The sequence below is a fragment of the Eublepharis macularius genome, chromosome 2, assembly GCF_028583425.1.
Source record: "Eublepharis macularius isolate TG4126 chromosome 2, MPM_Emac_v1.0, whole genome shotgun sequence".
Lineage (NCBI taxonomy): Eukaryota > Metazoa > Chordata > Lepidosauria > Squamata > Eublepharidae > Eublepharis > Eublepharis macularius.
Genome location: NC_072791.1, coordinates 76,104,131 through 76,129,841, shown reverse-complemented (window position 1 = coordinate 76,129,841; position 25,711 = coordinate 76,104,131). Strand labels below are relative to the sequence as shown.

Below are 25,711 nucleotides of genomic sequence, written 5' to 3'. Positions count from 1 at the left end.
ATTCCAGCAGTATCCTGTCAGGGGCTTTTTGCTTTCATGAGCACTGCCAGGTATCAGCTTCTTAATGCAAGCTGCACACACATCAATCAGGGCCAATATGGAAGGATTCTGCATTCCAGGTAAGCAACTCTCCTGTGTCTTTTCTTACATCTGCATCTAGGCAATGTCTGTTCCTGTTATCTAGTCAGCAATCATATGCTTCCATATGGACAGGGGGAGGATAATAGGTATGTTGTTCTGGGGATACAGCCCTGTTTATAACCCTGTTACTATAATGTGACCTATTTTTGTCATTTCAGAAATAAAGTAATTTTTGCTTTTGTCCCATGAAATTTTATATATAAGAAGGGATTGTGTGCATGGAGGAACCCTTGCTACAAGTATGCACCAAGGGCAGTGAAATTGTGCTTGCGTTCTGCACATAGTAGGAGGAACAAATACACCCCTGCTGTTCCTACTGCTTCTTACCATTTGCCAGACAAGGAGCTGCAGTTTCTGAAGCTAACCAGCAAGTCTGCCCAACTCTTTCTCTCTCCCTTTGAAATTCAAAGCAACTTGAAAGGTAGTTTTTTCAGACTTAGCATCATTTTCACTACTATTCCTCTCTGCTGATGAATGAATGATTTGGATCTCCCTGTGTGTGCAGCGAATCACCTCTCATACCCAGCAAATCTGTATTCCCGAGTAGTGGATGCCCCCGTTCCCCTTTTAGGAAGCCAGACCAGTAAAAACCATCATCTTCCTTTTGAGTAAATCTAGAGACTGGAACAATGAACAGACAAGACCTAGCTTTCTACAAACCTAAAAAATGCCCCCAGTTTACAGAAATGTCTGATATCTTTAAAAGAAATACATTGAGGTGTTAAAAATTCCAAAATAATAGAAGTACCACTTATATCTTTATGAAAGCATGTCTTCAGTGGTTGTTGCTAGGCAACCACAACAATATTGTCAACCTTCAAGCCTTGATTTCTGGTAATAGTGAGAGGGGGGAGGGCTCTTTCCAAGGCTGTTTTGGCCTTTGAGGGAAGGTTTATCAGGACCAACCCTGGCAGCATCCCAAGGCAACATGCTACCACATTACTTGCATAACTCACCCAAACCTGGCTGCTTGCTACTATTTAACAGCAGCCACCTCATAGTGGTTAGAGTTGTAGACAACAGTCTGGGAGACCCAGGTTTGAATTTTCACTCTGCCAGATGGTCATGTGACCTTGGACTGATTACACACTTTTGTCCTAACCTACTTCACAGGGTTACTGTGAGGATAAAATGGAGGAGAGGAGAATGATGTAAGCTGCTTTGGATCCCTATTGGGGAGAAACGTGGGGTATAAATGAAGTTTTAAAATGTGACAGGAGGCATATAAATTATAAGTTGGTTGGTAAATAGGAAGGATAGAAGGAAACAGGAAAAGCAGAGAAGATTAGGGTTGCCAGGAGATGGGAAATAGCATAGGGAGGAGGTATAGGGCAAAGTAAAATGCTCCCTGTAAGTCCTTGCAGGTTCCCCACTGGCCCTAGCCTAGCAGCTGGGCTGCTCACAGCTGGGCCACAATTTTCTTGGGGACAGTCTGTGAGAGGGAAGGGAAGAGGGGAAGCTGAAGACAGGAAGCAGGTAGGTTGGCTGGTGTGTGGGAAAGAAAAGGAAGCAGGAAAAGGGGGAGAGGATATGGGAGCTTTCACGGAAGGGAAAGGAAATAATGGGGGAGAAGACAATGAAATACCCCTGCTTGTGTTTTCTAATGAAATGGTTATGGTGCAATTGTATGTTTTTATCTTTGTAAGTTGGAACAATTAATATTAAGACTTAAATAAAATTTCTAGCCTGGGGTGAGGAAGTATATTTCTAGCTGTTTAAACTTTCATTCATGCTCTTTTTTCTCATGGTTCTTTTTGCTTTTTACATTTCTTTTTATCCCTTATTATTTATTATGCAGTCCTCTGCATTGTGATATCTTCTGTATTATATTACTTACTAATGTTGCCTCTCTTGTATGGTTTTGCCTATTTAATTTTCCTGTCTAGGGTACTTTACAAGCATACTGTCTGAATAAAAACTTGTTAGTCTTTTTGGTACCATTGATTCCTGTTGATTTTTTTTTACTTCTGAATTTCTTATTTTCTCTTCTACCTTTTATATTTACACTTTCCACGTTCCACTAATTTTCAATCACCATTTGTGTAGCATTCCTATATTATAAATGAGGAATTAAGGCACGGAATAATTGAGCTTGCTTAATATTATTGAAGAAATCTATGACACACAGCATTTAATTACTTGATACTTAAAACAAATAAAACTTCAGCATCTCACTTCACAGTCAACTATTACTGTCAGAAAACAAAACAGCTACTGGTCTGACTATATCATTGATCAGTTGAGTCTTCTGTTAATAATATAGACCTTAATTTATATAGAATGATCAATTGTTATGTCCTACTGGTATTTCCATTTGTGATCCCACCCATTTTAGTGGGAACCTTTGCTGTTCCTTGCATAGGTCTAGAAAGTTTGACCTGGCCTCACAGAACATCAGATACATGCAAATATTTGACCATGATAATTTCAGATTTTTTATATTTTTCATCAAAACTAGTTATAAAAATAGAGCACTTGGACAGTATTATATAAATTTTCTCCAACTACTTTTAAACTTTTTTCTAGCAACATGAAAGCAGTAATTATAGAACAGTTTCTTCAATTCTGTGCAAAATATAATTAAAAGAACAATGCAGCTAGTATTGAACACAGAGCTAAGATATGTTTTGTCTATTAATTTATTATTGGTATGGCATTAAAATTTTCTGGTTGGGCAGCAAAGTTATTTAATTGGGAAATAAAAACAGCGGCTAATATCCTGATTTTTGTTAACAGGTAGTTGGTAGTTGTGTGTAATTCTGCTAGTTATCTTGAGTTACATTTGACAGATCCGAGTTCCATTTGCAGTACCCATGTCTCTACTTGTGCGATTGACCCTTTAACAGTAGCACATAGCACAGATTTATGTTACTTCCCAGGCTAAAAGACAGACATTTTTCCTATCTTTTCGTCAATACTTCATTCTTCATGAACTAATCCAGACTGTCAGAAAATATTATATCATATGTAATGTTAAAAGTATGATTAATGGATATAGCATGCACACTTTCAGTGTCAAATCTATAGTATAATTAAAGGAATATTCAGTGAAAGAGTCATAATGTGATCCAGAAACAAGAGTCTGTGTCCTTGTTCCCTAGAAGTGTGTCAGAAAGTCAAATTGATGTCTTGCATGCACTGCTAACTGATTGTGTGGAAATTTTTTTAAGTTCACTTTTTTTCTTTATTCTTCTGTCTTTTTTACCCATCTTCCCCCATTGTAGCAAATTAGACGCCCGGATGAAAGCAAAGGAGTTGCTAGTAGAGTTGGATCCCTCAAAGTAAATATGTTTCTAACTTTTATTTTGCAAGTTTTCTTCTATAGCCTACACTTTTTGTTTGGAGGGAGTGGGGAGGAAGGCAAAAGGCGGGGCTTTTACATTTCTCACCATTTCATTGTTTTTATTTCAGTGTTTTTATCACTGTTGGATCACATTTTGTTTGTTTCTGTGCTACACAAGAGCCACCATAAAGCAACTAGCTGAAGGCAAGTTGCCAAGAAACTAGCTCTGAATGTTACCATATATTTTTTAAAATAGCTGCAGCTTTATTAATGTGCCTATAATTTGGGAGTACTAAACACTTCTCTGATAGACAGCAGTGACTGTGTATTAAGCCCCTGCTACATAGGAGATGTCTAGGGGATGATTAAACCAACTTAGTTGCACTAAACATGTCTTTGTTTCATTTATTTAAATTGCTTAATTTGCTTAAAGGCAAATACTCTGGTTTAAGTGGTTTGTGAATGGCATAACATTCAAACGTGCCACTTCCTTATTTCAAGGATAATTAAATTATTAGTTTTTGTTAGTTTTCACAGTTCATTCTTCAAAAATAGTATATAAATGAATTAACTATGTTTATTTAGTACATATACACTTGGAAAATAGGTAGGAAATGGGAAATGGTAAAGATCCTTGTGAGAGATACCATTCATATTAAATATTACGTCATTTCCTCATTATTAATTTAAAGAACTCCTCATATGTCTTTTATCTTAACGGAATCAGACAGCTTTCTAAACTAATGCCTATCTTCTATAGTATATCATACCATGAAGAGACTTTAATCTATCACTGTTCCAACAGCCTATTGTCAGATGCTAAATATTTGCTAGGCATATCTGAAAAAACTAAATTTGTTAAAATGATGAACGCACATAGTATAGCTACCCAGTTAATATTAAGCAGCAATAGTGGCCTTTTAATCTTTGCACTATTTCACATCAGTTCTTTTATGCACCACATGAGACACTAATTTTAATTTCTTTTCTTCTTTTGTAATCTCCTTGCCAATCCTGCTTTCTCAATTTTTTAAAAATAATTTATTTTGTTTTTGTATGTGTGCGTGCGTTTCACCTTTATTATAGGATAAGTCATACTCTTTACTCTCAATATTATTGCTCTATAAGCTTCTCCGTGTGGAAATGTTGTTACACTGAGCATAAACAGGGGGAAGGGAAAAGTTGATCATGCACGTATTTCTTATATTCAGACCCATACAACTGATTTCATAATAGAAAAGGAAGAAAAATTGCACCAGTATTTAAGCCAATGATATGTAAAAACATCTACAATATTCTTCACTGTCTTTTTGTGAGGCTTATGTTTTTCTTTTACTTTGTTAAAAGAGGTTATAGTTGTCATATAGCTAAGGGAACTACTGTGTGCATTCATGGGCACAGTTGTTTTGGTATACCTTATAACCATTTAACCACACTTTCAAGAAAATTTAGCCCCAGCTGTTCAATATATCTGTACTAGAGATGGGCACGAAACGAACCACGGAACAAAATTCCGAACAAAACGGCTGGTTTGTTTTAAAAGAAATGCGTACCATGGGTCCACATTTTTTATGGAACAAACTACTTTCCCTACTGTTCCATACTGTTCTGTTGCTGGTTTGGGAAGCCAGACACTTTGTGCCATTCAACCCATTGCTCAGGCAATGGTGGCAGTCTTTTGGTTGCCCCCAATCTGAGGCCTCCGCGCTTGACTGGCAGCTGTCCCTGCAAACTAGACAGCTCCCACTCTGGCCCATCCAGCCAGGAAAAGGGCCAGCCCCTCAAAGTAGCTTCCAGTAGACACTCCAGTTTTTGCCACTGTGAAGAGAAAATGACAGGAAAGGGAGGGACCCATGGATCATGCCTTTCCAGGGGTTCATTCTCTCTGAAACTTGGGGAGTCTTTAGAGGACAGTGAGCACCAGGTCACCTGCAAATTAGGTGGGTATTGGACATTAGGAAAGTCTTGTTTAGTTTGGCTTTGAGTGTGAAGGTGCCCGTTCTGGGCTCCCTCAAACCTCAAACTGGTTCGGAACTGGCTCAAGTTTGGCTAATTCGTGGTTCGTGTTCCATGAAAATGAACAAACCACAAACCACGTGATTCTTTTTTCCTGTTCCGTGCCCATGTCTAATCTGTACATATAATTATTACTTCAAAATGTATCTTCCACCATTTAAATGTGTATTGTATTTTTAATAAATTTAGCCTTTTTAACTATAACTCAATTTACCCAATGTAATAAAGTATGTCTTAAATTTCTTTGTCATTTAAAATAACAATTTACCAAAAATATTGATACTTTGGTCAGAACTCTTACTTCTGTCTACTAAACATTAGAATGTTTTGTTATTAGTATCTGTTTAGGCATCAGAATGAAATATGAGCTTTCAAAAAGTCCATGAAAACTATATTTTTCCATGTTTAATCATTTACCCACAGAAACTATCTAGAATATATTCAGCACTCTGCTTCCTACAAATAATAGTTGAAAATTAGGAAGCAAATATCATTACAATGTATTTACTTGTTAAAAATAATTGTTGATTTAATCAAATAGGTGGTTTTCCTTGTCAGAGTATATGTAGCAGATATATGTTGTAAAAAATGTTGCATGTGCAGGAAAAACAGTGAGAAATGTGTTTCATTTTGAGCTTCTTTTTTTTAAGGAAACAAAACATGAAAGAGAACAGGTTGCTTTTTCAATTCATTTTCTGATGTTTACATGTAGCTCCATCGAAAGCTGGAGGAGCTCAGAGATCACCTAGAAGGAAATGTCAAGGGATGCTCTCTCCGAGTAAATGTACGATTTCACTCGGTGATTTATTTTTTTTTTAAACTTCTGCTGGCTGGTAACACCAAATCTGATTGGTTTGTCCTCTCATTCCCCATGCTTTTTCCTTTCTCTCTTTTCCCTTCTTCTGTTTTGTTTTCCAGCTGGGGTTTCATTCTAATATCCATAAAAAAAATATCAGAATTTCACAGGGTTTAATTTAAAATATTATCCTGTGTTAATGTAGATCAAATTTTGGCTGGTTTGTAGGTTATCACTTGACCAAAAAAAAAAATCTTTTCCAAAATCTGTATTATAGTAGAAGCCATTTCCTACTTCCTGCATGCTAAACTAATGCCTAGAGGATTTGTTTTAAGGGGAAACTATGCATCATATTAAGTATCCCTGATTAGACTTGGTTCATATTTACTTTTACCTATAAGCCACTCCTGATGGCCAAGCTACATGTTACATGCTGTTATATACTTTTCCTCTTTTTTTTCTTTTTACTGAAAAGCAGTCTCCCTCTATCATTTTCTCTGTTTATGAGAAAGGTCCTTGGGGCATGAGATTTTAAAACGACAATGACAGAAACAGAGACTTAAGCAGCTTCTCCTCTCTGTTGGTTTTCTACTCTCAAAGGCAGCCTCCAAGTTGTTATTTAGCAGTAATAATTTTAAAATAACTGTTGGGGAAAACAATATGTAAACCTGTAATGTAATATGTATTGTGGCAATAAATCTTAGAATTAAATAGATGAGATGCTGGAAGATCTATGAATGGATCTCTAGCACATCATTTATTGTGAAATTGCAGCCTCTGGGGGCCCCAATTCTGATTGGAGCTAAAGGGGAAGGGGTTAATATCTCCTTTTTTGTCATTTTCCCAATTTGAAATAGTCTTCCAGAACTGCTACTAGTCCTGTTGTGGCAACCTGTATGATTTCCCCAACAACAAGTAGAAGATCTGGGAATATTTGAGGAAAATAGTGTAGATAGGAAGAGGTGAACTCTCTTCACCCAGTTCTACAGCTTCAAGTCCAAATAGGGGATCCTGTTGTTTCCGTTTAGCAACAAAACATGCTCTGCAGATGCATTCATGGATCTTCTACTATCCCATTTAGTTCAGAGAAAATGTCACAAAGGAAATGTCAATACATGTTGCTGCTTTCAAAAACCCTCATAGATGCTCTAAGCCAACCCCTAAATCTTAGCTGTAACCATTTTTGCTGCTTATTAACCATGTGGCTTTGAATCAGAGAGAATCAAATAGAATTAATAAATTCTTAAATTTGATATTGTAACTTGAGTTAGAAAACATACTTACAAAAAAAGCCTACAGATTATTCAGACCTTGGAAAACTGCACAAAATTAAGATTTGAATCAAGCCTGTTAGTGATTTGAGCATTGAACTGGTATGTTGTGAATATAGAAGTCCTACCCAGGGTGACATATCAACAAATTGTGCTGCCCCATTGTTCTTCAAAGTAACAGAGTATGTGAAATATCAAGTCTAGAGGAGGCTACAGAGGACCACTTAAACCATGTCCTGTAGCCACTCAGTAAGGAGCATCTTACGATTGTCTTGCTTTAGGGCACAAATGTTAGGCAGTGAGGATATGTAAAATTATCCTTGTCATATGGTTGGATTGTGTAGAATGTGTGTGGTTACGTGTGCGCTGTAGTAAGCAACCATGGCGTAAATGGCTGTCTGTAGCCATACTAAGAAACTTGGTTGAATCCCCTGAACCCACTCACTTAGGTTAAATATTAAATCTGATTTGGTATTTTTTGTGTACACCCAACAATTGGTGACCATATTCTTCGCAAAACTGAAGTCATATTTCTTTCACAGGGACAGTGAATCAAAGAGAAAACACAATTAGCCCAGCTGGCACCATCTATCATTTTTATCTAATTAACAAGGATTCTTTGGCATAATTTCTTCCTAAGTATTCTGTGTTGTTTTGCACAATATGACTAGAATGTATGTATGGTTTTTCTCCCATTTTGAATACATTTCTTCTCAGAAGAAAATGGGAGGTGTATTTTTTTTACTTCCATACTCCCAAATTAATTTTCCCAGATCATGTGTCTGCTGGTTTAGAGCTCATAGTCATCTTGTTCTGATCCCAGATTTTTCAACAAATATTTCTTAGAAGTCATAATAATACAAAAATGTTATAAGTATATTAACCATAAATTACTGATTTTAATGAGACGGATATTGAAACATTTAAAATTGTATTCAACAACACCACAATACTTAGTGTTTCTGAAGACAGCTATTGTATAAAACAAGGAGGCACCTAGCATCTACAGAGACCACAAAATAATCTGCAATGCATATAAACAATAAAGGAATAGCTAGTTGTTATCATTTTAAGTTAAGTTTCATGTTTTCCAGGCTGATTTTGGAAAAGGATTTAACTTGGGTACCCAATTTACTACAGTGCAACAATCAAGTTGAATTTTAAGAGTGTAATATTAGTTTCTGGCTAGTACCTCCCCATCCGAACGGAAAACTAAACCCAATTGCACAATTCTGTGTCTGTTTAAGGTGGAACCTTTGCATTATTTCAGAAACCGTACCTGTAACATTAATCATTGGGCTCACTGGAACTCAAGAGTAAATGATAGGTTATCAAAAATCTGTTAACATTTAAAACATCTACCAACTATAGGAAATAAATAAAAGGGCTAACAAATACATCTGATTTGGGTTAGTATATGTATATTGCATTAAAAGGCATTCTTCTGGAATGGGATTTTTCTTTTATCACTCATAATACTTATACTCCCAGCATTGTATACATTAAAATCATTTGATAAATAAAGTACAATACTTGTTTTTGCATATTAATGTGAAAGACTAGAGAGCATTTAAAGTCTAATATCTCTGATGAAGTAGCTCTTAATGTTGACATTGAAAAGTTCATCTATTAAATTTTAAAATCGCCTACTTTCTCAGAGCAAATTTAAATATTTCACACAGACTATTTTAGTCCACTGGCTTATATTGGCAGCATAGTATTTGTTACTGTCTGGAAAATGTTGTAGAAATTTTAAATTATTTGGGAAAGCATGCTCATTGCTTAAGGTTGTGTTGAGAAACTGTATACTTAGTTGCAAAGGCACTGAAAATCAAGCTGAACTTTACTTTTTAACATTCCGTAATAATAATAATAATAGATTTATATACCATCCTTCAGGACAATTTAATATCCACTCAGAACAGTTTACAAAGTGTGTTGTTATTATCCTCACGACAGTCACCCTGTGAGGTGAGTGGGGCTGAGAGAACTCCAAAAAGCTGTTACTGACCCAAGGTCAGCCAGCTGGCTTCAAGTGGAGGAGTGGGGATTCGGGGAATTAAACCCAGTTCTCCAGATTAGAGTCCTGCCACAACCACTACACCGAACTGTCTCTCAGATGTCAGATATTTGCACAATAGGCTTGTTCGTAGTTCATGGTCAACATATTTTATTGACCACTTAGTACAGTTCTTGATAGATAATACTGAGTTCATATCAGGGATTACTTTTTGAAGCTTTAATGGAAGCTATGTATTGCCAAATGGTAACCTAAAAGCTGATATAGCCCACAACAAATAATAAGAAACTAGTGAAATCCCTGCCATGTTTCTAGATGCTACTTGTATTGTGGAGGAGGGAAGAGTTACACTGCAAGAACCTCAGCTCTGTGTCAGGGAAGGTGGGCAGATTTTACAATGTTTTGCTTTCTTCTGCAGTAATACATTCTTCCTTACACTTAATGGAAGGAAATTAGGGGCGGCAAACTGGAGAATGGGGTGGGAGCTTAACTTGCCCCAGGTGATCCTACTGTCTGTAAAAGGCATCAAGTTTTGTCCCACTCAGCTGTGCCCTGGATTTAATTTGCCCCATCCAATTCAATATAAGTGATTAAGAACTGAGGCAGCTTCTGTTTGCATAGCCTCTCCCTTTCATCTACATAAACTTGCTCCGGTTTAGTTTTTGTATATATGTTTTTGGTGGTGAATGTCAGCAGGAATAGTTTTCTCACATAAAGATTAGGTAAATATGATGATACCGGGGGATAATTTGATTAGACAAACAAAAATAGCTCTTTCATTAGAAGCTATGTAGTGAGAAGATATATAAAATATATTTGAATGTAACATTTTCTCAAATATATGTACAAATAAATGAGCCAAAATAATATTTCCTTGCCAGAAATGGTTGAAAATCCTCGATACTTTGCCAATTCATTACTAAAGGAACCTAACAAAAGAATTCTATGTGGATTGCCGGCCTCTAGGGGATACCAACCTCCTGGTGGAGCCTGGAAATCTCCTGTAATTACAACTGATCTCTTGACTAAGGAGTTCAGTTCTCTTGGAGACAATGGCACCTTCAGGGGGTGAACTGTATTGCATCTCATCCCTGCTGAGCTCCCTCCCCTAACTCTGCCCTTCTGCTCCCAGTTCTTCCAATCTGCAACCCTAATTGGCTCCATCTTCTCTGAACTAGATCAGCCTTGGTCCGCTGCAGCGGGCTCACCTTCTGTTACAGTCACTGAACACAAATAAGTTGTTCCTCAAATAATAATAAATCATGAATATTCATTCTTGCAATATAACTTTGAAATATATTGATGGAACATGAGGATTCATATACAAAGGAGGACTCAAGTCAGCCATAGATATCATATAGTTCTGGAGGTAGGACAGCTATGTCCACTGTGTGCTTTCACTGCCATGTTTAGGCTCTACACTGTTTGGGTCTTATGTGAATAGAGCAATACAGTTTGTAAACACATTAGATGATTTATGAAAAACAATCAGGGCCATAGTCCTAACTTAGGAAATACATTCCACTGAATGCAGGGAGACTTATGTAAACAAATTTATGGTCATGGTATAGAATTTGAAGTAGTGGTGAAATTATTTTCACTTTTAACTTGTTAATCTTCTCCAGCTTCTCACTTTTACCATTATCTGAAAACATCAGAACAATCAGCCACCCAAGAGAATGCTTTTTATTTGGAAAGAAGCTCAAAATAATTTTCAAACCTATTCTTAGAAAATTCAGTACTGTGTTTGAAAACCCATATTCTGCATTTTAAATTGGCTCATATTCATTAAAACCTTACTTCTCTAGAAGACTTAAAACTCAGTGATCATTTAAATTTATTGATGTAACTGTAGCCTAAAAATACTTGCATAAAGCTTCCACCTTAAATGGCCTTATATAATAATTGTATCTGAAATAATGTGTTCTTAGGAACTAAATGAAACCCCTGCTCATATTTCAGTGCTGGAACCACCTAAACAGAAAACCTTCTAAGGCCCTTACTGTGCCACCATTTCCTTTTTAACAATGTTTTCTTTTCCCCACTGCACAACCAGGCTCGGCTCCCTTCGTGTTCATCCACCTATAGTGTTTCTGAGGTATATTTTGCACGTATTCTGTCACTGTCAATACTTTTGGTCATCACTCTTTTATTTAAACTTTTTATTTTATTTTATTTGGTCTTGCACCTTGCACAAGTGAGGAAAAATCAGTTTGTTGGATTGATTCTGCATGCTTACCTTGCAACCATGTCCAGCATGGTCTAATGGTTTGACAGCACATAGCTCCCCAGGACCACCCAAGCAATTATTCCTTAACGCCATAGATTTTAAACAATCTATTTATTATGAAGCTGACTAAATAATGCAAACAAATTCAAAATGCAGCATGGTTTAAATAACTGCTAGCTTTACCCAGAATGTCATTAGTGAACTTTGGTGATAGGTTGGCCATTTTTTAAAAAATTGACAATGTGTCCAGGTTACTACCTTTTAAATCTATGAATTAATTTGGGTATATATGCACTTTCACATTTAACCATTAAATACTAGAATCACTACAGTGTACCCAGAGATTTCAGGAATGGTGGCAGAATAACTTTTTCATTCAACATAATGGGTTTCCTTTAAACTTATTTTTTCTAATGGAATACTGGAAATCTTCAGGAACTCAAGATCGTAGGTCAGATTCTCCTGGTAACCACCATGGAACAGATTTGAAGACATAGTTACCAAAAGGGTCTAAAGATGCATTAGATGTCAAATATACCCTGTGTAGATTTGCCATGCATCCTTTGTTGTACATCATCATCAGAACACAATCGCTATATTCTGCCTCTTCCTGCGCATACAGAATCTTTCTGCATACATGTAGAGATTTTGTTCCTTTCCCATTCTCAGCCAAGTGTCCTGCTGTGCAGTGCACTACAGTGCATATGACATCCCATGCACACTGTGCTCATGATTTACATATTCATGCTTTTTGTGAAAGTAACCTGCGCACCAGACATCTGAGAGCATCAGACTACCCAATAACTATATGAGATGCAGGACAGTTTAATGAGACCAGGAATGTCCAAATGTGTTGCAGGACAAGTAGCCCAGTTGAGGTTGAATGTTATTTCTAATCTACTTTCCTTACTGAGACTCAAGGTAAATTACATAGTGTAAATCAAGTGCAACAACCAATAAGATGCAACTTATAATAAACTGCAATAGGGTTCAGAGACTGCAGAAGTCTGAAAACAAGAAGAAATCTGAAAAAAACCTGAAACAAACATGAAACAGCATACACATCTAAACATGACACATTAAAGGATGCAGAAATTACATAGTAGGAGCATACTTACAGAAATAGAAAGAATGCAGTAGTATACAGTCTCTAGCCCTTTATCAAAGCATCTTTCTAACTCATTTGTCTAATATTTGTCTAACAATATTTGTCTAAATAGCCTGCTCCTGGACTATTTTAATGATTTTTTAAAAATTATTGTTGATTTTATGTTTTTGTGATTTTAATGTATTTTTTAATGTTGTTAGCCGCCCTGAGCCCATTTGTGGGGAGGGCGGGGTATAAATCAAATCAAATAAATAAATAAATATTTTTTTTTACAGCACAACCCTATTACCTGGGTCAAAGAGCCCTTCTGAATAATTTAGTTTTTCATAGTTGTGGAAAGCCAGGAGAGTGGGAGGCTTCCTGACGTCAACAGGGAGGCCGTTCCATAATATGGGGGCCACAACGGAGAGAATACATATACGGGAAGTTTTGGATTTTGCCAGTTTGCACGGTGGCACCTGTAGAAGGCTCTGCTCAGATTAGCAATGCTATAGTAGAGCATAGGGGAAGAGGGATGGTACTGCAGATATGATGGACCAAGGCCATGAAGGCCTTTGTTAGCACATACCTTGAACTGAGCTTGGTAACTGATGAGTAGCCAGTGGAGTGATTGCATACTGGGATTAATACGCATGTCCTGCTAGCTCCTGATAATAATCAAGCTGTGGCATTTTGTGAAGGATTAGAAGGTTAGATAGAATACTAGTGGGCATTTCTTTTATGTATGTGGGAGGAGGACGTGGTTCATAACCATCAGTATTACAAATACAAGTTTAGTACCCACCGTTGTGACTGGCTTGATTTGCTTTTCCCCCTGAAGGTCACTGGAAGCAAATAAAGAACTCCAAGTTGGGATACCAATTAGATGGTCTCTTCACCTCAGACATTGGGCCAGGCTACAAGTGACAAATGACACAGGTTGGACACTTGTCAGCTTCCCTCAAGTTTTGATGGGAAATGTAGGTGTCCTGTTTTTACAGCTTGGCTCTCTGACTGCTGTCTGATGGACTTTTCAACTGTTACTTGTCCAACATTCCACCAAGCTGCCTACATTTCCCATCAAAACTTGAGGGAAGCTGACAAGTGTCCAACCTGTGTTAGGCGTCACTTGTAGCCTGGCCGATTGTTGATTCCTGTGTCTAGGGAAAGAGATAAGATACAAATAGTGCAAGCCCTGGGCCCAGTAGCACCTTAAGGACCAAAGAGTTTTTGCCCCTACTGGTAAAGTTGATTAATTCATTAAGACAGAGATGCGAGGTAACTTCAGCTCAGTACAAGTACAACTTTGGAATTCTTTGTATCTCACATAACAAGCTGCAGCTGTGCTGTGTGTCAAGGAAGTGTCAGCATATCTGCCACGTTTTCCTACTGGGATTTGGGGCAGAACTGAGCATAGGCATAAGAGTCACTGAGACACTGGAGCTCATAAGGCTATTTATTAATATTCCTAACTACTAAATATTTGTTCTAAACTATATTGTTCTAATATGAAGTTCACGTAAGATAGAAGACATTTTATCACTGCTTTCTTGAACTTTCAGTAAGCAACAATATTCACCTCTAGGTTTTGTTTCCCAAAGGATATATGTTTTCTCCCCAAATTAAACACCTGAGTCATTGGTGTCATTATTTCCAAAGTGCAGTATAGTCCAACATAAGGAGATGTGAAGCCTCACTAAGAGAAGTTTTGAACTTTTTACCTGATACCGGACTGGGCATATTTTGCTTTGTTCACTGATTAGGCCAAAGGTTTATTGTCCTTCAGCCAGTTCAGAATGAGAAGCTATACAAACTTGACAGTGATGAGGATTAATGGGACCATCCAGTACATTTTGAGTGCCTTATGTTTCTCTCTTTAAGATCCTTAAAGCATTCCTGAGCCCTTTACAGCTCTGATTAGTTATTTTTCATTTGGTGTTTCTGCCTTTAGCTAGTGCCAAATGTAAAATGCACTAGTGAAACCATCATTTTTGTTATGTTTATAAATGAGGACTTTAAGCAGGTTTATTCTTGATTTATATAGGAATGCTTTGACAGCCTGATAATTATTCCTTTAGCTGATATAAGGTGTAGAACACTCCTGTCCTGAACACTGCCAGGGAACAAACAACTGGAGAAGGCTATAACCTTCACACAGACACAGACAGACAATTATTTGTATATACATAAATATGTATATAAAAATAAATCTTGGGTGCTTCAGAGCACCTAGAGGCATACTGCTGGAAACCAAATACTAAACTAAATGGCAGAACAGTTTATATAGTTGTTCAGTTAAAATTTAAACCATGGTTAAACATAATGTTTTAAGACCCAAAAACACGTGTATGCATCAGGCATGAAATACTTTCTGGAGATATATTAATAATAACTAAAAGACTCAGATTCACCTTTTACCGTTTCAAATCTCTAATCCATTGGTTCTGTGTTTTAAAAGAGAACTGACACTTTGAGAAAAAAAATCAAATTGCTTGAGGCAATGTAAGAGGCATATTTCTAAAGAACTAACCAAACAGTTTTATGTATTCTTCAAACTGTAATAAAGATCTCAGTTTTTGTTGAGTCTTATGCAGATTCATTCTGCAGAGCTCATGTAATTGTTCCGATTTTAATGTGTTCTCTCCAGATATCTGATATTTCTTCTTTGGCTTATTTTGCTGGATACTATTTCTTGGGAAACTAGCTATGTTGTTCTTTTTCTCTGTCTTCCTACATTTTAGAAAATCACTTTTACGTTATTTATATTTAATCCTTATAGATAGACTTTCAGATTATTGAAATTGTTCTGTAATCCAAATGGATCATAGACTTTCCATGCTATTGATGCTGCTTTGAATATTTCTAAAAAACACTAGAGTTTAAACTGTAGAAAACCACAGCTATAACAAAAACTTGGAGTTGTTAGGAAGATAGGAGGCATTTATTTTATTTAGTAGGGTATTTTCCACACATATGTATGAACATTTCCATAATTTCAGTTCATTATATTCTTAGAAGTTAAGAACTCTGCCAAGTTTATATTTATAACATTTTCTTCAAAGACAGTTCTTGTGATATATTGTCAGACAAAAAGGTCTGGTGTTATAATGGAGGAATTTTTTATGCAGTGCCTCTGAAGACTGCCACCTACATTAGCAAAGGTATACAGAAAGATCCAGTATGAACATACCCAGTTGAGAAGTGAAGGCCGCCAGACTTACCGGGGGCCTGGTTGCCGCTGGTAGGGCAGAGAGGAATGAGGCATTGCGTCCGCCATGTTGAGGGCTCACCCGGCATTCCCCGGGCGGGCCCTCAGCAAATCGAATTCAAATCCCAGGGCCAACCAATCATGGACGGCCTGGAATAGCTCAGTTGGGGCGGGGTTTGGCTGTGGACCACAGGGCTGGAGTCTCCACTCAGGTCCAGCAGCTGAGTACTTATTCAGCTGCCAGCCCCTCTGCCCTTCATTTCGGCTCTGTCGAAAGTCGATGGAATCAGGCAAAGGTTGGCTCGCACCATGGGACAGTACATCTATGAGACTCGGGGCCTCTTTATCACCCATTGTGACATTTCATATCGCTTGGACCCCCTTTTCTGCCCTGATGGGGTTTACCTTTCCAGCTGGGGGCAGGACATTTGGCTCCAGCATCTCTGGGACGGCCTTTTGGGGTGGTTACAGCAGTAGAAGTATTGGGGGGAGCCACTCGTGGCTCTTCTGGTGGCTGTCATTGGATCAGATCCCTTTTGGGGGGAGTCAGGGCCTTGCACCCAGGCTCCCTAATAAGGAGATTCCCATAAGGAATCTTGGGAGTGTGCATGCCCAGCTCAGGGGCTACCAGGGCATACTCACTCCCAGGTGGCAGGGGAATTACCAAGGGGTGTACACCCAGGTGATCTCCCCCTTAATGTCACTCCTTGGTTTCCCCCTCCCAGCTGGGGTCTAGGGGGGAGTGAGGTTCATCAGCTGTCAGGCAGGTCAGCCAATGTTTTTCTGGGATCTGATCCACATGCGGCGCCAATACTCCTTCTTTGATGTTGTAAATAAAGTTGTGGCCAATGTGTGGTCTGAATTTGTCGCTGCACCTCCTCTCCTCCCTACCCTCAGCACTAGGCGGCAATTTGTTTATTTTCTTTTATTTATAGTCCAACTTTTTCCTTGAGACTCAAGGTGGATTGCATGACAGCAGTACAATCAGTAAGATGAGATCTAATAATATAATAGGAATCAGAAACTGAAATAAGGCATAGGTATTAAATATGACATAATAACAGTGCAAGAAATGGCATTACATAAGTAAAAATACAATGCAATGAGAACAAGATAAAAACATACAGCAACAGGTAGTGCATAGCAGCAGTATAGTCTATAGTCCTGTTCCTTCTACTGAAACATCTTCCTGAATCATTCTGTTATAATGCAGCCCTGGTACTTTATAAAAATTCCTTCGTTAACAAAAAGCTCAAAATACAGGAGCCTTTCTGACCTCCTCAAGCAGGCCGTTCTTTAAGGTGGGTCACACAACAGCGAATGCATGTGTATGGGCAGTTTTTGATCTTGCCCATTGAAGGATGGCACCTGTAGATGGCCCTGTTCAGCTGAGTGAAGTTGTCATGGCCAGGCATAGAAGGACAGGTGGTCCTCCAGATATTCAGATCCAATGAATGAAGGCAATGAAGGGCTTATTTATTATTTATTTATTTTATTTTAATACCACTTTTCTTTGGTTAAGAGCTCTTGGTTAAGAGCTTGAAGCAGTTCACATCAATAATCAATTTACATCAGTTACAATCTACAAAATATTTTTTAAAATCCAACAAAATATACAAAATACACAAAACCACACTAATACTGGCTCTAGACTATAAAACATTAATTTTTTTAAAAAATAGATATTTCATTAATATAACTTTCATTCTTAAAAGGTAGAGAGCTTTGGCTGTACTTGTATAAATTTACTTAGCCTTCACTTTTGCATTTTATACACACACACCCTATAATTGGTATATGACTAGGTGGCCCAAAGTGTGCTTTTTAAATAAAATTCCCTGTAGATGTTTTTTCAGTGGCACATTATTATTTTTAATTCTTTGCCTTCAGCCTTCTTTCTGTATCCCTGCTCATTTGTCTCTAGCTTCTGCATGTGATATGTCTGACAGAATGCTGAAAGACAATAATGAAGGAAGCTTTTCAGTGTACTTGGAGAAGGTATGGCAGCAATTAAATATTTATCCATTACAATAATTTCATCTATTTAAGATTAGATAATAAATTAACTGTGTATAAGATGCTCTTTTGGCAGTTGTAGTTCCTCTTTACTTCTAGCACAAAGCATGGAAGTATTTTTTAAGAGACCTGTAATCTTACTAAGAAGGAAGGCAGTGCAGTAAGCTAAGCTCTATCTGTTAGTTTCAGATCTATTATTATTAACTTAAAATCTGTTATCTATTACTATCTGTTAACTTCAGATATATTTAAATTTAAGCTAACAATTAAATAAAATATCTACTTTATTAATTTTACCAATATCTATTAACTCCAAATCCACTTAAATTTAAGCTAACAATTAGCTAATACTTCGCTCCATATGGTAAAGATTCCATCTCTTCCAATAAAAAAAACCAACCCATTCTAATAATTTTCGAATTGCCATAGTTCCCCTTTCACGTCCCACTTCTTTTCTAAATATGTTTTCAGGGCTGAAATCTTCTTGTTGCCAAGTGGAAGGACAGGTCTGGATCCAAGTCAGTGATATCAGAAGTTTTTTTTAAAAAATGCATATCAAAGGTATCAGTTTATTTGTACCTGCCCACAAAATAGTGTAAGTATAAATAACAATATCGATAGTTAACTTTAATTCTTGCCAGATAAAGTAATGTTTAATTGAAGCCTTCAGAATTTATCACCCAAGCAAAATACAGTCTGCCTGTGCTGTATGGTAGCCTCCCAGTTGCTTGACATTATGGTTCTGCTTGTTGTGGAGGCATGACTTAGCTGGTTAAAGAAGAAGCTTGGGTCCCCAACTGTTTTGAGTCTGTGGGCACCTTTCAAATTCTGACACAGGATGGTGGGTACAACAACAAAATGGCTGCCACAGTCAGTGGATCCAACCACAAAACATCAGGGAGCAAGGTTATGCGTAACTCAGTAGTAACACTTCAGCATTTCAAGTTATCTTTTAATTTCTAGCACCAATCAGATCCCCAGTGGCCAATCAGAAGCCCTACTGGGCAAAAGCCTCACCTGGACATATCTGCTTTCTAAAAACACTTGGCAGGTTCAAGGAAAGGAGAGCAAAATATTTCTCTAGTCTATTGGACATTGTTTGAAGGTGCAAGGAAAAGTGTCAGCAGGTACCATACCATGCCCACAGGCACCATGTTGGGGACCCTGAACAACTGACATCTTGGTAGGGATCGTTGAGAGTCTTCCGATATTCAACCTTTAGTATATATCACAAAATGCAAGGAATAAAAAATGCTAATAATTAACTTCAAAATGTCTTCTGTGATAGGTGCTACTACTTTAAAAGTGGTTGGTCATACCCTGAAAGAAACAAGGGATAACATTATATTTAAATAATATGATGAATAAAACTGACACATTTTAAAAATTAAAATTTACGTTTATAGTTTTTAAAAGAATTTCTGACTTCATAAATCATTTAAATTTTACCCACAACCATAATTCCAGTAACCATCTCTCAGTTTAAAAACAAAAAAACCCAACGTTTAACCATGACATTGTAGAAAAAATGCAAAGTTGGGTGTGCCATGGAATACATTCAGAAAAAGTATAATTTTATTATCTCCTTTATATTATGCAGTTTTTTTAGAATGATTAACTTGCCTAAAGGAATATAAACCCATTGGGGTAGGTAAATTTAGTAGCATTCAGACACCACAATAGCAATTGTTTGTTTGATGAGCACAAACCTGTTTTATTTTCAAACTTAGGTGGTTCCTCCACTTTCACTTGTACGTGATACTATGATAGAAAACTTCTGGTTTACAAAGTCTTCAGTCTAAATCCAGTTTGTAGTGACATTTGAATGCAAACTCCTTAATATAGGGGGTTTGTTTCTTTCCCAGTAACTGGGATTCTAAACCAAAAGTCTTTGAGGATGGCTCTGCATGTCATAATAATAACATTAATAATATTCGATATATACCACCCTTCAGGACAATTTAATGCCCACTCAGAGCGGTTTACAAAGTATGTTGTTATTATCCCCACAACAAGCACCCTGTGAAACAGATGGGGCTGAGAGAACTCCTAGAAGCTGTGACTCACCCAAGATCACCCACCTGGCTTCAAGTGGAGGCATGAGGAATCAAACCTGGTTCTCCAGATTAGAGTCTCATGCTCTTAACCACTACACCAAAGTGGAGTAAAGGCATGAGCAAGACTGAGAATAAATTTGACCCTTGATTTCTGAATAGAATAACAAACTGCAAAGGTCTTATTATTTGATCTCAAAATGGGGTGCACAAACAATAGTTATTTCAACATGACTTGACAAGCTGATGCATAGTTCAGTTCTAAAAGGGCCGCTGTGTTAATCTGTTGGAGAAAAAACAAACAGGGTTCTGTGGCACCTTAATCATTAACATTTTTTTATTCTATCATATACTTTCATTGACTAGAGTCATCTTTGTGAAATGCATGAGGTAGAGTAGAGTCCTTACTTGGTAGATGTGTTTGAATGGAATTTTTAAGAAAAGCATAAACAACGAAGTCAAGGTGCCATGAACTGCAGGAAGCAGAGAGTTTTAAGTACTAATAGAAGTAACTGGTGATAATGTAATGACCCTAAGCTGATTAACTCATATAAACATTGAAGAACCCAAGCTCCTTAAGCCCTTCGAAACAGCTTTAAACTTCTTGATCACTGTACAACTGTATGATGGACACATAAGCAACACCTTATGCCAGAAACCCACTGACTACTGCACATAGCTACATTCTTTCATCACATCACATGATCAGTTGTCTATACCTGAACAATAAGTTACAGCTGCATTTGCTCCAATTCCTTAGGTCGGGACTCTCAGTCAAAAGATTTAAGTTAGGTTTTCTTATGCACCCAATGAAGTAAAACAGATTGACAAGTCCAGGCTGACACCCCCAAATAGCCTATTACAAGACAAAAAGAGATAACAGAATGCTACTAATGTTGACTGCCAAGCTCAAACCAGTAAAATGCATGATCAGTGAGCAATAGCCCAGCCTTGATAATAATATTTTGCTAACACAGTCCTTGGTAATAGATCTTTCATTACTTGAGCCCCTCAATCTATAACAGCTTCTTACCAGTAACACTGCCCAGGGACCAGACCCTGTAACAAAACAAGACGCCAACTCTGTCCCTGTATCCACTCTGGTAATGCTATTATGGGAGCCGTGTTTACATGTTACAGTAAATGCACAGACAACCTGCATGTATGTATGTATACTATTTTGTAAGAAAGAGACAAGAAAAAGAAAGCCAACGCATGTTCACTTTACAAATGAAACCGGGGACCCCAACACCTCAATAAAAACTGGGTTTAATTCTCATAATTAGACATGGGCATGAACCATAAAGTTTAATGAACCTGCGGTTCACGGTTCGGTGCCAACGACGATCCCGAAGTCGCGAACCGCAACAAACATTTTCCATTGCCAAACTGGTTCGCTGTTTGCAGTTCATGGGGCACGAAACGGCCCCCGTGGCACTTAGAGAGCCCATATTCCCAGGGAGTGTTTTGCAGGCTCTCCTACAGCCATCACCCAAGTTTGGACAAGATTGCAAAAGGGATCTTGCATTTATACCCTCTCCAATCCAAGGCCCCCAGGAAACTCCCACAAAAATCCAAGCTCAATTATACTCTCTCTCTAGGCTAGCAAGTGGCAAGCAAGAATCATAGAATCATAGAGTTGGAAGGGGGCATACAGACCATCTAGTCCAACCCCCTGCCCAGTGCAGGATCAGCCTAAAGCATCTCTGACAAGTATTCATCCAGTCTCATCTTGAAAACTGCCAGTGAGGGGGAGCTCACCACCTCCCCAGGCAGCTGATTCCACTTTTGAACTACTCTGACAGTGAAAAAGTTTTTCCTAATATCCAGTCGGTACCTTTGTGCATGTAGTTTTAGCCCATTGCTTCGCGTCCTACCCTCTGCTGCCAACTGGAACAGCTCCCTGCCCTCCTCCAAATGACAGCCTTTCAAATATTTAAGGAGAGCAATCATGTCCCCCCTCAACCTCCTCTTCTACAAACTAAACATTCCCAAGTCCCTCAGCCTTTCCTCGTAGGGCTCAGTCTCCAGACCCCTGATCATCCTCGTCGCTGTCCTCTGCACCCTCTCGATTTTGTCCACATCCTTTTTGAAGTGAGACCTCCAGAACTGCACACAATACTCCAGGTGCAGCCTGACCAAGGCAGTATAGAGAGGGGCTATGACCTCCTGCGATTTCGATGCTATGGCCCCTTTGATACAACCCAGGATTGAATTAGCCTTTTTTGCCACCGCATCACACTGACTGCTCATATTCAGTTTACAGTCCACTCTTACCCCAAGATCCCTTTCACATATACTACTGCCCAGAAGTGTATCCCCCATCCAGTATTTGTGCTTCTCATTTTTGTGGCCCAGATGTAATACTGTGCACTTGTCTTTGTTGAATTGCATCCTATTCACAGCTGCCCACTTCTCCAGAGTATTCAGGTCTTGTTGAATTTTAATTCTATCTTCTTGGGTGTTTGCTACCCCTCCCAATTTGGTATCATCAGCAAATTTAATGAGCAGCCCTTCCACTCCTTCATCCAGATCATTGATAAAAATATTGAAAAGTACCGGGCCCAAAACCGAGCCCTGCGGCACCCCACTGGACACCTCCCTCCAATCTGATGAAACGCCATTGACCACCACTCTTTGAGTGCGGTCCTCCAACCAGTTCCCTATCCACCGAACTGTCCTATAGTCTACTCCACAGTCTTCCAGTTTGCCCATCAGAATGTCATGGGGGACCTTATCAAAAGCTTTACTGAAATCCAGATAAATCACATCAACAGAGTTCCCCCGATCCAGTAAGCTGGTCACTCGATCAAAGAAGGAAACCAGGTTGGTCTGGCAGGATCTGTTTAGGAACAAAACCATGCTGACTTCCCTGGATCACTGAGCGGTCCTTCAGATGCTTACAGATTGATCCCTTTGAAATCTGTTCTAATATCTTCCCAGCAACAGAAGTCAGACTGACCAGCCTGTAGTTTCCCGGGTCATCCTTCTTCCCTTTCTTAAAGATTGGGATAACATTCGCTCTTCTCCAATCTTGTGGCACGTCCCCAGTCCTCCAGGAGGCCTTGAAGATGATGGACAGGGGTTCTGCAAGTTCTCTGGAAAGTTCTTTCAGCACTCTTAGGTGCACCCCATCCGGCCCAGGGGATTTGTATTCATCCAGTGCAGCCAGATGCCTCTCCACTACCTCTCTGTCAATGTCAATTAGCCACTCAGGTGTCCTGCCACATTTTCTACTATCTCTAGATGTGCCTGAGTTCTTCAGGGAGAAAACAGAGGCAAAAAAGTCATTAAGCCTGTCTGCTTTGTCTCTGTCCTGCATCAGAGTTTCTCCATCTACTCCCAACAGTGGTCCAATTGCCTCCTTTACCTTGCGTTTGCTTCTCACATATCTGTAGAAGTTTTTCTTGTTGTAGCGAGCCCTCCTGGCTCGTACTGAGCTTTGGCCTCTTTGATGGCTGATCTGCAGTACCTAGTAACCCTCATATACTCCTCTTTAGAGGTCTGTCCTTCTCTCCATTTCCTGAACATTTCCTTTTTCTCCCTTAGCTTATTCTGGAGCTCTCTGTTCATCCACATCGGTTTCTTGGAGCCCTTACCATGTTTCCGTCTTGCTGGGATAGTGAAGGCTTGAGCTTGCAAAAGCTTGTGTTTGAGAATGGCCCACCCTTCACTCGCTCCTTTTCCTTCCAGCACACTCCCCCACGGAATAACTCTCATCAAGCCTCTGAGTTCATCGAAGTTGGCCCTACGAAAATCTAACCTACGAGTCTGGCTACAAACTTCCTTGGCTCCCCACAGCAACTGGAATTCAAGAAGGACATGGTCACTTCCCCCTAAGGTCCCCACCACCTTCATCTCATCTACTAATTCTTCCCTGTTGGTTAATATCAAGTCTAGTATGGCCGAACCCCTTGTAGCTTCCTCCACCTTTTGAAAAAGGAAGTTATCAGCCAGGCAGGTCAGGAAATTGCATGATTCATGACGCTTTGCTGAGCCTGTCTCCCAGCACACATCGAGGAAGTTGAAGTCACCCGTAATTACAAGGTTCTGATGTCTGGATACTCTGCCAATTTGTTCAAAGAGGGCAGCATCCATTTCTTCTCGCTGGTCGGGTGGTCTGTAGCAGACTCCAACAACAATACCCTTTGTCCTTCCTCCCCTTATTTCTACCCATATACTTTCCACCGGGCTGTCCGCCCCATTCTCCATAACTTCTTGACAATCAAGCCCTCTCCTCACATACAACGCCACTCCACCTCCTCTTCTACTCTTCCGGTTTTTCTTGAACAACTCATACCCATCCACTAGCACATTCCAGTCATGGGAATCATCCCACCAAGTCTCAGTAATTCCTACTATATCATAGCCCTCTGTTTGCAATAGAAGCTCAAGCTCTTCTTTCTTATTGCCCATACTTTGGGCATTGGTATATAAACACTTGTAGCCTTGTACCTTTGTTTGACCTTTCCTACCCAGGTGGGTCCCCACTGTGTTCACTTCATCATTGAAGTCACCATGTCGATCGTCCCCTGCCCCTTGCGGCATCAGTTTAAAGCTCTCCTGATGAAGTTCTCCAGGTTCGTTCCAAACGTTTTCTTCCCTGGCCTTGAGAGGTGAAGCCCATCATGTGCTAGAAGGCCTTCTCTAAGAAAACCTATCCCATGGTCCCAGAACCCAAAGCGCTCCTGCCAGCACCACCATCTCAGCCAGCGATTCACCTCAAGTATGGTCCACTCCTGGCATGCTCCTCTTCCTGTGACTGGAAGGATAGAAGAGAATACCACCTGAGCCCCCAATGTCTTCAACTGCCTTCCAAGGGCTTCGTAATCCTCTTTAATTCTTACAACAGTATTCGAAGCCGTGTCGTTCGTTCCCACATGAATCAGCACAAACGGGTACTTATCAGCAGGCTTGATGAGTTTTGGCAGCCGGTCGGTAATATCCTGAATTCTGGCCCCCGGCAAGCAACACATCTCTCGGAATAGGGGATCTGGTCCAGAGACATGGCGTTCCATACCCCTGAGCAAGGAGTCCCCAACGACTACCACCTTCCATTTTTTTCCACTTCCATGAGGCCCCATGTCTTCTGCACTCCCTCTTCCAGATCTTTGCGGTTCTCCTTCCACTGTCACCTCTGTCACCATCCCTAGCACTTCAAAGTGATTCTTGAGCTCAAGTGGACCAGAGCATCTTCTTCGTTGACGCCTTCAGGTTTGTACTGTAGATCTGAGAGGAGGCTCAGAAGGGAGATCGGCTCTTTCCCCTCCTCCTTGACTTTCCTCTTGTTGGCTGTGCGGAGCCCCCAGGCTGTTGTCAATAAAACAAAGAGCTTTGTCCCACTCCACTGCTCGCTGAAAGTGAAACCCAGCCTGGGAGCCCACAGCTATTTATAAGCACAGGTCCCATTGAGCAATGCAGGAGGTCTGTGTTTGGCCGTCAGAGCTGCCTATCAGGCTTTGCAGGGATGAGATTGGAGTGCCCATGGCTACAGAACACCCCCTCCCCCCTCCTTCCCCTGGGTGTCTTCTCCCAACTTCTAACCGCTTTACAGCTCCGTGGTTGGAAGGAAGACCTGCCGATCAAGGT

At 39.3% G+C, this 25,711-nt stretch overlaps 1 protein-coding gene across 16 annotated transcripts in view; it reads left to right on the top strand.

Annotated features, from left to right (window-relative positions):
* GPHN (gephyrin) overlaps window positions 1-25,711 on the top strand; it is a 566,991-nt gene that overhangs the window by 367,198 nt on the left and 174,082 nt on the right. For 6 of the 16 annotated variants that reach the window (XM_054970791.1, XM_054970780.1, XM_054970792.1 and 3 more), the window contains 3 exons: window positions 3,366-3,422; window positions 6,153-6,224; window positions 11,584-11,625. The exons of 5 other annotated variants lie outside the window; for them this stretch is intronic. In XM_054970791.1, the coding sequence (XP_054826766.1) occupies window positions 3,366-3,422; window positions 6,153-6,224; window positions 11,584-11,625 (171 nt within the window). The remainder of the gene's footprint in view (window positions 1-3,365; window positions 3,423-6,152; window positions 6,225-11,583; window positions 11,626-25,711) is intronic. 5 more of the 16 variants (XM_054970786.1, XM_054970785.1, XM_054970779.1 and 2 more) reach the window with 2 other exon arrangements.